The sequence below is a fragment of the Panulirus ornatus genome, chromosome 2, assembly GCF_036320965.1.
Source record: "Panulirus ornatus isolate Po-2019 chromosome 2, ASM3632096v1, whole genome shotgun sequence".
In the NCBI taxonomy this organism is placed as follows: domain Eukaryota; kingdom Metazoa; phylum Arthropoda; class Malacostraca; order Decapoda; family Palinuridae; genus Panulirus; species Panulirus ornatus.
Window position 1 is genome coordinate 75527764 of NC_092225.1, and position 17467 is coordinate 75545230.

A 17467-nucleotide genomic window follows, 5' to 3' on the forward strand; every position below is an offset into this window, starting at 1 on the left:
GTCGCTGTCTCCCACGTTTGCGAGGTAGCGCAAGGAAACAGACGAAAGAAATGGCCCAACCCCCCCATACACATGTATATACATACGTCCACACACGCAAATATACATACCTACACAGCTTTCCATGGTTTACCCCAGACGCTTCACATGCCTTGATTCAATCCACTGACAGCACGTCAACCCCGGTATACCACATCGCTCCAATTCACTCTATTCCTTGCCCTCCTTTCACCCTCCTGCATGTTCAGGCCCCGATCACACAAAATCTTTTTCACTCCATCTTTCCACCTCCAATTTGGTCTCCCTCTTCTCCTCGTTCCCTCCACCTCCGACACATATATCCTCTTGGTCAATCTTTCCTCACTCATTCTCTCCATGTGCCCAAACCACTTCAAAACACCCTCTTCTGCTCTCTCAACCACGCTCTTTTTATTTCCACACATCTCTCTTACCCTTACGTTACTCACTCGATCAAACCACCTCACACCACACATTGTCCTCAAACATCTCATTTCCAGCACACCCATCCTCCTGCGCACAACTCTATCCATAGCCCACGCCTCGCAACCATACAACATTGTTGGAACCACTATTCCTTCAAACATACCCATTTTTGCTTTCCGAGATAATGTTCTCGACTTCCACACATTCTTCAAGGCCCCCAGATTTTCGCCCCCTCCCCCACCCTATGATCCACTTCCGCTTCCATGGTTCCATCCGCTGCCAGATCCACTCCCAGATATCTAAAACACTTCACTTCCTCCAGTTTTTCTCCATTCAAACTCACCTCCCAATTGACTTGACCCTCAACCCTACTGTACCTAATAACCTTGCTCTTATTCACATTTACTCTTAACTTTCTTCTTCCACACACTTTACCAAACTCAGTCACCAGCTTCTGCAGTTTCTCACATGAATCAGCCACCAGCGCTGTATCATCAGCGAACAACAACTGACTCACTTCCCAAGCTCTCTCATCCCCAACAGACTTCATACTTGCCCCTCTTTCCAAAACTCTTGCATTTACCTCCCTAACAACCCCATCCATAAACAAATTAAACAACCATGGAGACATCACACACCCCTGCCGCAAACCTACATTCACTGAGAACCAATCACTTTCCTCTCTTCCTACACGTACACATGCCTTACATCCTCGATAAAAACTTTTCACTGCTTCTAACAACTTTCCTCCCACACTATATATTCTTAATACCTTCCACAGAGCATCTCTATCAACTCTATCATATCAATTTTATGATAAATAATTTTTTCAACAACTAATATGTTTTCTTGAGAAAATAAGTCCTATACATAGAAATCTCATGGGTTTTGTCTAAACAATGTAGCAAAAAAAGTTTGTGCTAGCACTTTCACTTTTCGAATAGCATCAACAAAGAATGTCCATAAAAACGTGATGCACATCTAATGGGTTTAGTCTTGGACTAAGTAAAGAATATGAAGAGAAGCGTAAACCCTCAACAACAAAAGCTGTTGACATCCATAAATGCTGACTGGTTAGTTTGCACAGGTATCAGTTTCTGAAGTGTTCTTTAAATACCTATTGTTCAAGACTGCTTTACACAGATTTGTATGGTTAACCGTCTTCCCACTACATATGCAATCATTAAAAAAAAGTTTCCTTTCATAAACATATTTCTTTATATATCAGTAACTTTTCTGCCATTAGGTAGGTTAGCTAATTCATCTTTTACTGCAACATTATATAGTCCAATATCATGATAATCCTTACATAATCTGGTAAACATTCTGAATATCATCTATTATGCAGGGTTTCACTGTGGGAATATTAGGAAATCAACTACTTTACTCAATTTCTTAACTTCAGAAATTTCAGTAAAAGAAATGGTTGAGTACAACTATACAAAGGAAAATTTATAACATTACACAAACCTTCATAAGATCTATAAGTGAAAAAACCTTATTACCACATAAACCTATTGCAAATGAAATCATTGTCCCTAAAAAGGCTCTACGAATATTTACAGAAATGCATCTAAGAATATGACATATTCTTGTAACTCTTCAGCACTGCCTGTAAAAAAGATACCTTATCTAGAAACTATACAAATGAAGCATAAATCCTATTTTACTCTATATGTATAACAGTTATGCTCAATAAATTTTAGTGAGGATGCAACAGTACTGCATATTGAACTGTAAGAGTAACAAAGGTGTTGTAGTTATGTTAGTATTGCAGCCAAGAAAGCATTAAGTATATAAATTCTACCTCCCAACCGTAATAAGTGTACCAAATTTGAGCTTACAGCAGTGGCTATTACAGTCTTTTCTCATGCAAAAAAAAAAAAAGAAAAAAAATCTGCAAGTATCCTGGTTTAGGATATTCACTAGTAATATGAAAGTTGTTACCAAAAGACAAGACACTGCATAAGAAGTTACTTCAAGCATCATCAAACAAGGACAAGCCCAAGAAAGAAGTAGCGCAAGATCCTTAAGCTGGCCAAGAACCAGGGGATGGCGCCCACCTCAGGAGCCAAAACGTGGAAGAAGGCGGGGCAGGTTTTGTAGTTGGTAGATGGTGACCAGAGGGCCCTTGAACATCGCGATGCCCCAGAATTCAGCACCTACAACACTTGGCTGTCAGGCCTTTGCTCATATACAGTGGGACCTCTTCAAGCTGACACCATAGTTATAGGCATACATCTCCAGCTATCATACTTTACAAAAATTCAGTAAAACAAATCTATGAGCCATTTGACAAACTTCAAAGATTCAGTATCCAAGGATCCACTGCATATATACTTAAAACATAGAGTTAGCCAGTGGGCTCTCCAGCCACCTTTAAGAAGTACACTTTAAATCTAAGTGACAACAAATCATTTAATGCATTTTATCCATACACAAAAAACTATGACACTTCTTTTTGTGCCTAAACAATTTACAAAATGATGAGATCAGTGTCTATGGACCTATCTTAATCATAAGCTGCAGAGACCCCACAAAACATAAAGTCAAAGTACTAAGCCGTGATCACCTCCTCCTCAACAATCTGCCACTGAGAAACCATATATCACATTAATAGAAAGATGAATTGCATTTGATACTACACTTAACCGCTGGCTTGACAGATTATCAAACAATAGTACTCTAAAAGGCCAGCTCCTACAGAAAACATGTCAATCCGCAACACAAATCAGAGCAAAGGTAAAGGTGTTTGGGTTGTCACCTGTACATCTCCACAGTTCATAAGTTGCTCAATCACAGAAAAAAATTCATATACAGATATCCCCACCAGTTAGCAATTCATAAATCAGCAAGGTTCTATTTTATCCATTCTTTTATGCCAACATAAAATCTTGAGTACTTAAGTGCTTATTCAAATTTTCCTCATATCATTAGATGATGGGGACATATATCATTAGTCCCTAACCAGCTAACTTTAAACATGCAAAAACTGGAAAGAATCACCTTTTACAAACAAGCCATAGAGGCAGTACGTGACAATGATCCAAACATTTAGAGAAGCACCGAGTTCTTCTTAACCTCAACCAGATCATGCAAAGCTACATAGGTTTCTTGATGAAGCAAAAGGCATTAGAACAGCATAGGAGTATCATCTCCAACTTCATGCCGAAGAGTTCATCATCCTCTGATAGCTACAGCTTACAACTAGAACCCGTCATTTACAAAGTTTTGCTTGGATAGGGGCTGATCTTAATTCATCATCTGAAGATGAACCTGAAAACCATCCTTACCCAGCCTTAACTCTAGTACCTGCAAGCCCCAAGAACTCGGTGAGTGCTCTGAATGTCTGAATATCAACAAATGCGTTGGCTACCATGCAGCCAGATGACATCATGTTTGAGTGGGTATGCTTCATTAGGTATGATTTACTCATGGTACTTTTCTGTATCAAATCTTTGAAAAGTACTAAAGTGAAAATATACCTGAAAGCAAAAATGGTGAAAAAATGGGTTTTGGGTGAAAGTTAACACTGATTTTGGCCAATGTCTACTGATTTTCTCCAAGTTAAATTCATAAGTTAATGACTTCAAAAGTTATCAAGGTGTTTTTTAAATACATTTTCGTTAACCTATGAGGGATATCTGTATTTTGACACTGATTTTCTGTTATTGACAATGATCTATAAAGATGAGATTCTATAGCCAAGCAAATTACTACTCTTCATCTACAGCCCCCATTTCCAAATGCATGATATACTACTTGCCTCCTTTATAACATCTTCCCCCTATCTATTTCACACTTTCCTGACCTGTTATCCTACTGTGCCAATACCCTTACCTCTTATTCTATATCATATCATTCCCTATCTGTTCATCAAAGTAATCTCCATACTTCTTACAAACTTCCTCCTATGTCAGCAAGTTGCAGCTTCCAATTGCTTGGTCAACAAAAATCCTAAACCCAACAGCCTGAGCCTAGCATGGGCTGCGGGGGTGAAATCTCTGAAGACTTCACCACGTATATCTACCCTCGCACTCTGAGTCTAACATCACCTTACATACACACCCAACTCTTCACACCCAGTATAGGCTTTGGTGTGCATGTGTGTGCATACATACATAGGAGTAAAAAAGAGGAGAGTGATTGGTTTCCAGTGAATGTAGGTTTGCGGCAGGGGTGTGTGATGTCTCCATGGTTGTTTAATTTGTTTATGGATGGGGTTGTTAGGGAGGTGAATGCAAGAGTTTTGGAAAGAGGGGCAAGTATGCAGTCTGTTGTGGATGAGAGAGCTTGGGAAGTGAGTCAGTTGTTGTTCACTGATGATACAGCACTGGTGGCTGATTCATGTAAGAAACTGCAGAAGCTAGTGACTGAGTTTGGTAAAGTGTGTGAAAGAAGAAAGTTGAGAGTAAATGTGAATAAGAGCAAGGTTATTAAGTACAGTAGGGTTGAGCGACAAGTCAATTGGGAGGTAAGTTTGAATGGAGAAAAACTGGAGGAAGTGAAGTGTTTTAGATATCTGGGAGTGGATTTGGCAGCAGATGGAACCATGGAAGCAGAAGTGAATCCAGGGGGGGAGGGGGAGAAAGTTCTGGGAGCGTTGAAGAATGTGTGGAAGTCGAGAACATTATCTCCGAAAGCAAAAATGGGTATGTTTGAAGGAATAGTGGTTCCAACAATGTTATATGGTTGCGAGGCGTGGGCTATGGATAGAGTTGTGCACAGGAGGGTGGGTGTGCTGGAAATGAGATGTTTGAGGACAATATGTGGTGTGAGGTGGTTTGATTGAGTAAATAATAATAGGGTAAGAGAGATGTGTGGTAATAAAAAGAGTGTGGTTGAGAGAGCAGAAGAGGGTGTTTTGAAATGGCTTGGTCACATGGAGAGAATGAGTGAGGAAAGATTGACCAAGAGGATATATGTGTCAGAGGTGGAGAGGACGAGAAGTGGGAGACCAAATTGGAGGTGGAAAGATGGAGTGAAAAAGATTTTGAGTGATCGGGGCCTGAACATGCAGGAGGGTGAAAGGCGTGCAAGGAATAGAGTGAATTGGAACGATGTGGTATACTGGGGTCGACATGCTGTCAATGGATTGAACCAGGGCATGTGAAGCGTCTGGGGTAAACCATGGAAAGTTCTGTGGGGCCTGGATGTGGAGAGGGAGCTGTGGTTTCAGTGCATTATTATATGACAGCAAGAGACTGAGTGTGAACGAATGTGGCCTTTGTTCTCTTTTCCTAGCGCTACCTCGCACACATGAGGGGGGGGAGGGGGTTGTTATTTCATGTGTGGTGGGGTGGCGATGGGAATGAATAAAGGCAGACAGTATGAATTATGTACACGTGTATATATGTATATGTCTATGTGTGTATATATATGTATATGTTGAGATGTATAGGTATGTATATTTGCGTGTGTGGACGTGTATGTATATATACGTGTATGTGGGTGGGTTGGGCCATTCTTTTGTCTGTTTCCTTGCGCTACCTCGCTAATGCGGGAGACAGTGACAAAGCAAAATAAAAATGAATAAATAAAAATAAATATAGGGGAGAAAGAATACTTCCCACGCATTCTTCACGTTTCGTAGAAGGCGACTAAAGGGGACGGGAGCAGGGTGCTGGAAACCCTCCCCTCCTTGTATTCTAACTTTCTAAAAGGGGAAACAGAAGAAGGAGTCACACGGGGAGTGCTCATCCTCCTCGAAGGCTCAGATTGGGGTGTGGATGTAACCAAGATGAGAAAAAAGGAGAGATAGGTAGTATGTTTGAGGAAAGGAACCTGGATGTTTTGGCTCTGAGTGAAATGAAGCTCAAGGGTAAAGGGGAAGAGTGGTTTGGAAATGTCTTGGGAGTAAAGTCAGGGGTTAGTGAGAGGACAAGAGCAAGGGAAGGAGTAGCACTACTCCTGAAACAGTAGTGGTGGGAGTATGTGATAGAGTGTAAGAAAGTAACTCTACAATGATATGGGTAAAACTGAAAGCGGATGGAGAGAGATGGGTGATTATTGGTGCATATGCACCTTGGCATGAGAAGAAAGATCATGAGGGGCAAGTGTTTTGGGAGCAGCTGAGTGAGTGTGTTAGTGGTTTTGATGCACAAGACCGGGTTATAGTAATGGGTGATTTGAATGCAAAGGTGAGTAATGTGGCAGTTGAGGGAATAATTGGTGTACATGGGATGTTCAGTGTTGTAAATGGATATGGTGAAGAGCTTGTAGATTTATGTGCTGAAAAAGGACTGGTGATTGGGAATACGTGGTTTAAAAAGAGAGATATACATAAGTATACATATGTAAGTAGGAGAGGTGGCCAGAGAGCATTATTGGATTACGTGTTAATTGATAGGCGCGCAAAAGAAAGACTTTTGGATGTTAATGTGCTGAGAGATGCAACTAAAGGGATGCCTGATCATTGTCTTGTGGAGGCGAAGGTGAAGATTTGTAGAGGTTTTCAGAAAAGAAGAGAGAATGTTGGGGTGAAAAGAGTGGTGAGAGTAAGTGAGCTTGTGTGAGGAAGTACCAGGAGAGACTGAGTACAGAATGGAAAAAGGTGAGAAGAAGGACGTAAGGGGAGTGGGGGAGGAATGGGATGTATTTAGGGAAGCAGTGATGGCTTGTGCAAAAGATGCTTGTGGCATGAGAAGCGTGGGAGGTGGGCAGATTAGAAAGGGTAGTGAGTGGTGGAATGAAGAAGTAAGATTCCAAAATCATTTGGTGTCCCTCTTAATATTGCATTTAACTATTTTCAGAAATCCTCCTATGCTTTCTTCTAATCAAATATCTCATGAAACATGCAACTTATAAAGCCTGAAAGACCAGTAAAACAATTCTGATATTTGCAGTTCCTATAAAATCTACAATACCTGTAATGCTTTAAAATTGCACACAATTAAGAACCTAACGTGTGCAGAGAGAGAAACTACGGCACACTAAGAAAACACTGCCTATCCCCATATATTTTCAAAGGCAATACATGGCTAAGGTTTATTGTGAGTACAAGCATATGACACTCTCAGGGTGAAATAATCATAAATCTGGTTGCTGAGACTTTTGTTTCTAATGGCATTACTACCTGCAACCTGTCTCAGTGTGCCTCAAGATATCTTGAGGGAATAATCTTTCTTTACACTTCCAGAATGCCACTTCATTCTGGGAATTTCACTTTCGGGCAATGTATTTCTTCCACCTGTCTTTCAAAATGGTTGGCTCTCACCTTTCTAAAGGAGGGAAAAGCTCAAAGTCATGCCAAGAAGCAAAAAAATATGGGTACACATGAGATTTCTAGGCACACTGGGATCTTAGAATGCATGTTCAGGCAGCTGCTTCCTGCAACATCTCATCAGTGCCTCATCTCAATGGAGATCAAGACACTATGGACCCAAAACAGAAAACTTCAAGAGCCTTAACAATTCAGGCCTAGAATCTGGAGGTGGTAATCAAGTCCAAAGGAGAGAGAACAAAGTAATAAGATATAAGAAAGACATCACTTTTGAAAATGTATGGGGAGGCAGACAAGATATTTTGTGTATACTGTGCAAAACTGCAAAATGGAGAATTACAAAATACTTCCATCAGAAAATTTTCAAGATTTCTTCAAGAAAATATAGTTATCATCTCTAAGCCTCCCAAACCTTCATTCTAAACCAAAGCTGAATCTACTGCCATTTTGAGCCATTGCATGTTCACATCCAACTTCTCAGCCTTGGGCAATATAGATGGATGAAATTGCATAGATGTCTGACTCTGCTAATTATGAGCATTTCCCTCCTTTTGCTATTCCTGTGCTGACTAAAATTTAAATCAGCCTAGCACTAACTTATAACTTGTACAAAGGAAACACTCAAAGCTCTAGGAAGAATTATCCGTAACCCTTCTTTACCAAGCCAAAGCAAGATGTGCAGAACAAGTATGAAAGTCCTTCAAAATTTCCTTCGTCTTTTTTAGGATCAGGAAAGATTGTTTTCATTTAATGTCCATTCTGAAGTTTGAAGATCTTGTTATGTTTAAAAGGAAGGGGTTGCTTGAATCTTTTGTGAATTTTGCGAGAGGGGTAATGCTTGTTAAGCTTGGAGTACATGAAAGGCTTATTCAGATTTTAAGACCTACACCTGCTTCAAAGCCTCAAACAAATATAAAGCTTGTTGAGTGAAAACAAATCAGGGAAAAAAAAATGTTTTCTTTTCAGCAAATTCATAGGATTTCCTCAATTTTTTTTAGGCATGCTTGAATGTGGAAAATTCCACTGATCTGGCAATGATTTGTGAGGATTTCAATCCTTCATTCTACAGAAAAAAATAATCACATACACCTTAATCTCATCAACAACATCCTTCTCTATGGCTGATGTCCACCACGTCTAGAAAGACAGGTCACAATGAGAAGCCACTTGGCTTGTTACCTACAATTAGGGAGGCTACCACCTGAGGAACAGGGAATTACCCATTTCTTAGAAATGCCAAAGTATAGCAATACTGGTGCAATGAAGATGACCTGGCTTACATTTGGTAGGTTCTCAGTGGTTACTTTTCAAAAAAGGAGGTGACACCTCAAATTAAGTAGTCTGGATTCATATTTTTGGAGTCTATGTTGCCTTTTTTTAACAGATCTTGGAGTCCATGTTGCCTTTTTTTTACACATCTTAAATCATACATTTCTGTAGTTAGTCAACCACATAAAAGTCAGTTATCAAATAATTCATTCAAACATATATTTCTGTTTATCAAACTTTGCTTCTTTCAAGTTAACAATCATACAAAATTTTCATTATAGAGTTTAATTCTTTTAAAGGAATGGTGTCAGACACCCTAACTGCACTTCTAATATCTACTACTGTTTTAGGCACCCTGTGTTTCATCTGGCTAGCACTATGACTCATTCATACACACCAATTGCTACAGAGCCATACAGAACTAGTATTACTGAATAATTTTTCAAGAGTATAATAAGTAATTTAAATAAAAAGTAAAATTTTATATAATCTCACAAAAAAGGCAAAGACATTCTATGCAAACTTCATAAGATACCTTAACTTGAATTTTCTACAATGGACTGATTAACTGAACAAGATAATCATTAAAAAAACGAAAAAGCAATCATAATTATATCTGTAAAGATTCAAATTATGACTCTGAGCAAAAAAATATCTATTGTTCTATGCTACTGCAGCAAAGGAAACCATAACTTAACAGACACAACATTCACAAAAAGAGTTAGATAAAGCAACTAGAACACAAAGCACACAATAACCTGATTTATCATGCCATATTTTGCATTTTATATATCTATTTATTTATTCATTTATTTATTTATAATTACCCAAAGACCAATTTCCATGAAAGAGATCAAGTGTTACCCAGGACCTTTCCAAAGGTTCCTGCAGCCCAAGGCTGTGCTAGTTCCAGTGGTTGGGAACTATAAACTCCTTTGGAGTGAAATGTACTATGACAAGATTAAACTCCAATGATACAGCCTTGCCAAAGGAAACAGCAAAACAGGAAAACAGACAAAATAGTCCACATTCGTTCACACAGTCTCTAGCTGTCACGTGCAATGCAGCAAAAAGAGGATATATGTGTCTGAGGTGAAGGGAACAAGGAGAAGTGGGAAACCAAACTGGAGGTGGAAAGATGGAGTGAAAAAGATTTTGAGTGATCGGGGCCTGAACATGGAGGAGGGTGAAAGGAGTGCAAGGAATAGAGTGAATTGGAACGATGCAGTACACCATGGTCAACGTGCTGTCAGTGGACTAAACCAGGGCATGTAAAGCGACTGGGGTAAACCATGGAAAGGTCTGTGGGAGCCTGGATGTGGTGGATAGGGAGCTGTGGTTTCAGTGCAATACACATTACAGCTCGAGACTGAGTGTGAATGAATATGGCCTTTTTTGTAAATAAATAAATAAAAGAATAAACAAATATATATATCTTTCTTTCATACCATTCACCATTTCCTGCATTAGCAAGGTAGCGTTAAGAACAAAGGACTGGGCCTTTGAGGGAATATCCTCATCTGGCCCCCTTCTCTGTTCCTTCTTTTGGAAAATTAATAAAAAATGAGTGGGGAGGATTTCCAACCTCCCCGCTCCCTTCCCTTTTAGTTGCCTTCTACGACACGCAGGGAATACGTGGGAAGTATTCTTTCTCCCCTATCCCTAGGGATAAAATATAAACATATTTGGGGAAGAGCAGTGTGGTTTCAGAAGTGGTAGAGGATGTGTGGATCAGGTGTTTGCTTTGAAGAATGTAGGTGAGAAATACTTAGAAAAGCAAATGGATTTGTATGTAGCATTTATGGATCTGGAGAAGGCATATGATAGAGTTGATAGAGATGCTCTGTGGAAGGTATTAAGAATATATGGTGTGGGAGGCAAGTTGTTAGAAGCAGTGAAAAGTTTTTATCGAGGATGTAAGGCATGTGTACGTGTAGGAAGAGAGGAAAGTGATTGGTTCTCAGTGAATGTAGGTTTGCGGCAAGGGTGTGTGATGTCTCCATGGTTGTTTAATTTGTTTATGGATGGGGTTGTTAGGGGGGTAAATGCAAGAGTTTTGGAAAGAGGGGCAAGTATGAAGTCTGTTGGGGATGAGAGAGCTTGGGAAGTGAGTCAGTTGTTATTCGCTGATGATACAGCGCTGGTGGCTGATTCATGTGAGAAAACTGCAGAAGCTGGTGACTGAGTTTGGTAAAGTGTGTGGAAGAAGAAAGTTAAGAGTAAATGTGAATAAGAGCAAGGTTATTAGGTACAGTAGGGTTGAGGGTCAAGTCAATTGGGAGGTGAGTTTGAATGGAGAAAAACTGGAGGAAGTGAAGTGTTTTAGATATCTGGGAGTGGATCTGGCAGCGGATGGAACCATGGAAGCGGAAGTGGATCATAGGGTGGGGGAGGGGGCGAAAATTCTGGGGGCCTTGAAGAATGTGTGGAAGTCGAGAACATTATCTCGGAAAGCAAAAATGGGTATGTTTGAAGGAATAGTGGTTCCAACAATGTTGTATGGTTGCGAGGCGTGGGCTATGGATAGAGTTGTGCGCAGGAGGATGGATGTGCTGGAAATGAGATGTTTGAGGACAATGTGTGGTGTGAGGTGGTTTGATCGAGTGAGTAACGTAAGGGTAAGAGAGATGTGTGGAAATAAAAAGAGTGTGGTTGAGAGAGCAGAAGAGAGTGTTTTGAAGTGGTTTGGGCACATGGAGAGAATGAGTGAGGAAAGATTGACCAAGAGGATATATGTGTCGGAGGTGGAGGGAACGAGGAGAAGAGGGAGACCAAATTGGAGGTGGAAAGATGGAGTGAAAAAGATTTTCTGTGATCGGGGCCTGAACATGCAGGAGGGTGAAAGGAGGGCAAGGAATAGAGTGAATTGGAGCGATGTGGTATACCAGGGTTGACGTGCTGTCAGTGGATTGAATCAAGGCATGTGAAGCGTCTGGGGTAAACCATGGAAAGCTGTGTAGGTATGTATATTTGCGTGTGTGGACGTATGTATATACATGTGTATCGGGGGGGGTTGGGCCATTTCTTTCGTCTGTTTCCTTGCGCTACCTCGCAAACGCAGGAGACAGCGACAAAGTATAATAATAAAATATATATAAAATATAATATATATATATATATATATATATATATATATATATATATATATATATATATATATATATATATATATATCAAGGATGTAAGGCATGTGTACGTGTAGGAAGAGAGGAAAGTGATTGGTTTTCAGTGAATGTAGGTTTGCGGCAGGGGTGTGTGATGTCTCCATGGTTGTTTAGTTTGTTTATCGATGGGGTTGTTAGGGAGGTGAATGCAAGAGTTTTGGAAAGAGGGGCAAGTATGAAGTCTGTTGGGGATGAGAGAGCTTGGGAAGTGAGTCAGTTGTTGTTCGCTGATGATACAGCGCTGGTGGCTGATTCATGTGAGAAACTGCAGAAGCTGGTGACTGAGTTTGGTAAAGTGTGTGAAAGAAGAAAGTTAAGAGTAAATGTGAATAAGAGCAAGGTAATTAGGTACAGTAGGGTTGAGGGTCAAGTCAATTGGGAGGTAAGTTTGAATGGAGAAAAACTGGAGGAAGTAAAGTGTTTTAGATATCTGGGAGTGGATCTGGCAGCGGATGGAACCATGGAAGCGGAAGTGGATCATAGGGTGGGGGAGGGGGCAAAAATCCTGGGAGCCTTGAAGAATGTGTGGAAGTCGAGAACATTATCTCGGAAAGCAAAAATGGGTATGTTTGAAGGAATAGTGGTTCCAACAATGTTGTATGGTTGCGAGGCGTGGGCTATGGATAGAGTTGTTCGCAGGAGGATGGATGTGCTGGAAATGAGATGTTTGAGGACAATGTGTGGTGTGAGGTGGTTTGATCGAGTAAGTAACTTAAGGGTAAGAGAGATGTGTGGAAATAAAAAGAGCGTGGTTGAGAGAGCAGAAGAGGGTGTTTTGAAATGGTTTGGGCACATGGAGAGAATGAGTGAGGAAAGATTGACCAAGAGGATATATGTGTCGGAGGTGGAGGGAACAAGGAGAAGTGGGAGACCAAATTGGAGGTGGAAAGATGGAGTGAAAAAGATTTTGTGTGATCGGGGCCTGAACATGCAGGAGGGTGAAAGGAGGGCAAGGAATAGAGTGAATTGGATCAATGTGGTATACCGGGGTTGACGTGCTGTCAGTGGATTGAATCAGGGCATGTGAAGTGTCTGGAGTAAATCATGGAAAGCTGTGTAGGTATGTATATTTGCGTGTGTGGACGTATGTATATACATGTGTATGGGGGTGGGTTGGGCCATTTCTTTCGTCTGTCTCCTTGCGCTACCTCGCAAATGCGGGAGACAGCGGCAAAAAATATATATATATATATATATATATATATATATATATATATATATATATATATATATATATATTTTTTTTTTCATACTATTCGCTATTTCCCGCGATAGCGAGGTAGTGTTAAGAACAGAGGATTGGGCCTTTGAGGGAATATCCTCACCTGGACCTCTTCTCTGTTCCTTCTTTTGGAAAAAAAAAAAAAAAAAAAAAAAAAAAAAAAAAAAACGAGAGGGGAGGATTTCCAGCCCCCCGCTCCCTTCCCTTTTAGTCGCCTTCTACGACACGCAGGGAATACGTGGGAAGTATTCTTTCTCCCCTATATATATCCTGTTTTTTGATTTTCCAAAAGAAGGAACAGAGAAGGGGGCCAAGTGAGGATATTCCCTCTGTTCTTAACGCTACCTTGCTAACGCGGGAAATGGCGAATAGTATGAAGAAGATATATATATATATATATATATATATATATATATATATATATATATATATATATATATATATATATATATACATATATATGTACATGAGTGGATAGGCCATTCTTTGTTTCCTGGCGCTACCTTGCTGACACTGGAAAGGGTGATCAAGTATAATAAATAAATAAACATACATAAGCATGTAAGTATACAGAGAAGAAAGATTACTTCCCATGTCTTCTCTGCATGTTGTAGATGACTTAAAGGGTGGTAGTGGGATACTGGAAATCTTCCCCTCCAGTTTCTACTTTTCCAAAAGAAGGAACAGAGGAGGAGGAAATATGCAATATGGCAAGACTACAATACCAGAAACAAAGTCTCATCATAGAATTTTTCACTGCAAAGGACCCTACATTTCCCTGCTACTGGAAGCAGCATAGCCTTGAAGTGCAGGAGCCTTTAGAGAGGTTCTAGGTAACACTAGGACTCTCGCAGAAACTGGTAGTGGAGTAATTATATATATATATATATATATATATATATATATATATATATATATATATATATATATATATATATATATATATATATATATATATATTTCATGCCATAAATTTTAACATATTTCTAAATAAGATAACATGAGATACCTAAAAAGCTGGAGTTATATTCTTTATACCAAAGAAAAAAGTATCATCCTAAATAACAAGTCAAAGCCTTGTCATTTTTATAACAAATTCATTATAAAATTCAGTACATATTTCTATAAGATAAAACTCACCCCTGCAAGCTGCATGCTGAGATCTTGGCTGAAAGTTGGTTGGGTAACCAGAGAAATAGGAGTACTAGGATGGCTGGTTGCAGACAATGGGACTGAGAGAGGAGGCAATGTGTGTGACGATGACAGAGTGAGAGGAGGAATGGTGCCTCCTGGTGTACCCAGCTGCTGCAGTTTTCGAGCCAGCTCTGACAGGTTACTATTGGAAGTCACACTGCAAAAATAGTTGTTATTCAAACATTTTCTACATTACTATTCCATTCTCAATGCAGATTGAAGCATGAAACAATCTTCATGAAATTCGTGTAAATGCCTCTACACTAACAAAATTGATATCAATAATCTATTGTCTTTTTTCCGAAAAATTAAATGCCACTAAACATTTACAACAGGCTATTCAGTGAGTGTAAAAGAATAATGCTGAAAGCTAATAACAAGATGTAAGGTTATGAGCTGTAGCACAAAGTTGGACAAGACTTTTAGGTACTTTGGGTACCTAAAAGTGAATGGAAACATGGGGGAAGAAGTGAACTAAAGGGTGGAAGCTAGGGTTGGGGGCCCTTGGCATATTAATGAGTGTGTCAAAAGTAATGTCTGTATCCAAAAAGGGGGCAGAGATGTATATGTTTGAAGGGACAGCAGTAGCAACACTGTTGTATATATGCAATTTGTGAGCCTTGAATGCAAAAGGGTGGATGCTTTGTACATTTGTAAATTGTTTCCATGTGGTAGCTGAGATATCATGGGTAATGATATCTCATATATGCTATTCATTAATTTTTTTATTATACTTAATTGCCATCTCCTGTGTTAGCAAGGTAGCGCAAGGAAACAAGGAAAGAATGGCCCAACCCACCCCCCACACACATGTATATACATAAACATCCACACACGCACACATATACATACCTATATATTTCAACGTATCCCTGGGAAGAGGGGAGAAAGAATACTTCCCACTTATTCCCTAAGTGTCGTAGAAGGCGACTAAAAGGGGAGGGAGCAGGGGGCTGGAAATCCTCCCATCTTTTTTTTTTTTTTTTCCAAGAAGGAACAGAGAAGGGGGCCAGGTGAGGATATTCCCTCAGAGGCCCAGTCCTCTGTTCTTAACGCTACCTTGCTAATGTGGGAAATGGCGAATAGTTTGAAAGAAATATTTCAACGTATACATACATATACATACACAGACATATACACACGTATACATATTCATACTTGCTGCCATAATCCATTCCTGTTGCCACCCTGCCACACAAGAAATAGAACATACACACACACACACACACACATACACCCGTAGCACTAGGAAAAGACAACAAAGGCAACATTCATTTACACTCAGTCACTAGCTGTCATGTGTAATACACTGAAACCACAGCTCCCTTTCCACATCCAGGCCCCACAAAACTTTCCATGGTTTACCTCAGATGCTTCACATACCCTGGTTCAATCCATTGACAGAACATCGACCCCAGTATACCACATCATTCTAATGCACTCTATTCCTTGCACGCCTTTCACCCACCTGTATGTTCAGGCCCCAATCGCTCAAAATCTTCTTCACTTCATCCTTCCACCTCCACTTTTGTCTCCCGCTTCTCCTGGTTCCTCTACTTCTGACACCTATATCCTCTTTCTCAATCTTTCCTCACTCATTCTCTCCAAGTATCCAAACCATTTCAACACACCCTCTTCTGCTCTCTCAATAACACTCTTTTCATTACCACACCTCTCTTACCCTTTCATTACTTACTCGATCAAACCACCTTACACCAAATATTGTCCTTAAACATTTCATTTCCAACATATCCACCCTCCTCAGCACAACCCTTTCTATAGCCAACGCCTCGCAACCATACAACATTGTTGGAATCACTATTCCTTCAAACATACCCATTTTGGGTCATCCCACCACTCACTATATATATATATATATATATATATATATATATATACCTCCCAATTTACTTGACCCTCAATCCTACTGTACCTAATAACCTTACTCTTATTCACATTTACTCTCAACTTTCTTCTTTCACATACTTTACCAAACTCAGTCACCAGCTTCTGCAGTTTCTCACATGAATCAGCCACCAGCGCTGTATCATCAGCAAACAACAACTGACTCACTTCCCAAGCTCTCTCATCCACAACAGACTGCATACATGCCCCTCTTTCCAAAACTCTTGCATTCACCTCCCTAACAACCCCATCCATAAACAAATTAAACAACCATGGAGACATCACACACCCCTACCACAAACCTACATTCACTGAGAACCAATCACTTTGCTCTCTTTCTACATGTACACACGCCTTACATCCTTGATAAAAACTTTTCACTGCTTCTAACAACTTGCCTCCCACACCATATATTCTTATGAAGTGTTTTAGATATCTGGGAGTGGATTTGGCAGTGGATGGAACCGTGGAAGCAGAAGTGAGTCATAGGGTGGGGGAGGGGGCGAAAGTTCTGGGAGCGTTGAAAAATGTGTGGAAGTCGAGAACATTATCTCCGAAAGCAAAAATGGGTATGTCGCCGAAAGCAAAAATGGGTATGTTTGAAGGAATAGTGGTTCCAACAATGTTGTATGGTTGCGAGGCAAGGGCTATGGATAGAGTTGTGTGCAGGAGGGTGGATGTGCTGAAAATGAGATGTTTGAGGACAATATGTGGTGTGAGGTGGTTTGATCGAGTAAGTAATAATAGGGTAAGCTAGATGTGTGGTAATAAAAAGAGTGTGGTTGAGAGAACAGAAGAGGGTGTTTTGAAATGGTTTGGTCACATGGAGAGAATGAGTGAGGAAAGATTGACCAAGAGGATACATGTGTCAGAGGTGGTGGGAACGAGGAGAAGTGAGAGACCAAATTGGAGGTGGAAAGATGGAGTGAAAAAGATTTTGAGTGATCGGGGCCTGAACATGCAGGAGGGTGAAAGGCGTGCAAGGAATAAAGTGAATTGGAACGATGTTATATATCGGGGTCGACGTGCTGTCAATGGATTGAATCA

The 17467-nt window shown here is 40.1% G+C and overlaps 1 protein-coding gene across 1 annotated transcript in view; it reads right to left on the reverse strand.

Annotated features, from left to right (window-relative positions):
• The window catches only part of LOC139757294 (uncharacterized), a 517589-nt gene that overhangs the window by 157572 nt on the left and 342550 nt on the right, over positions 1-17467 (reverse strand). Inside the window, exons 19-20 of the mRNA XM_071677667.1 lie at positions 14462-14672; positions 2508-2606 (exon numbers count right to left, since the gene is read on the reverse strand). Of these exons, the coding sequence (XP_071533768.1) occupies positions 2508-2606; positions 14462-14672 (310 nt within the window). The remainder of the gene's footprint in view (positions 1-2507; positions 2607-14461; positions 14673-17467) is intronic.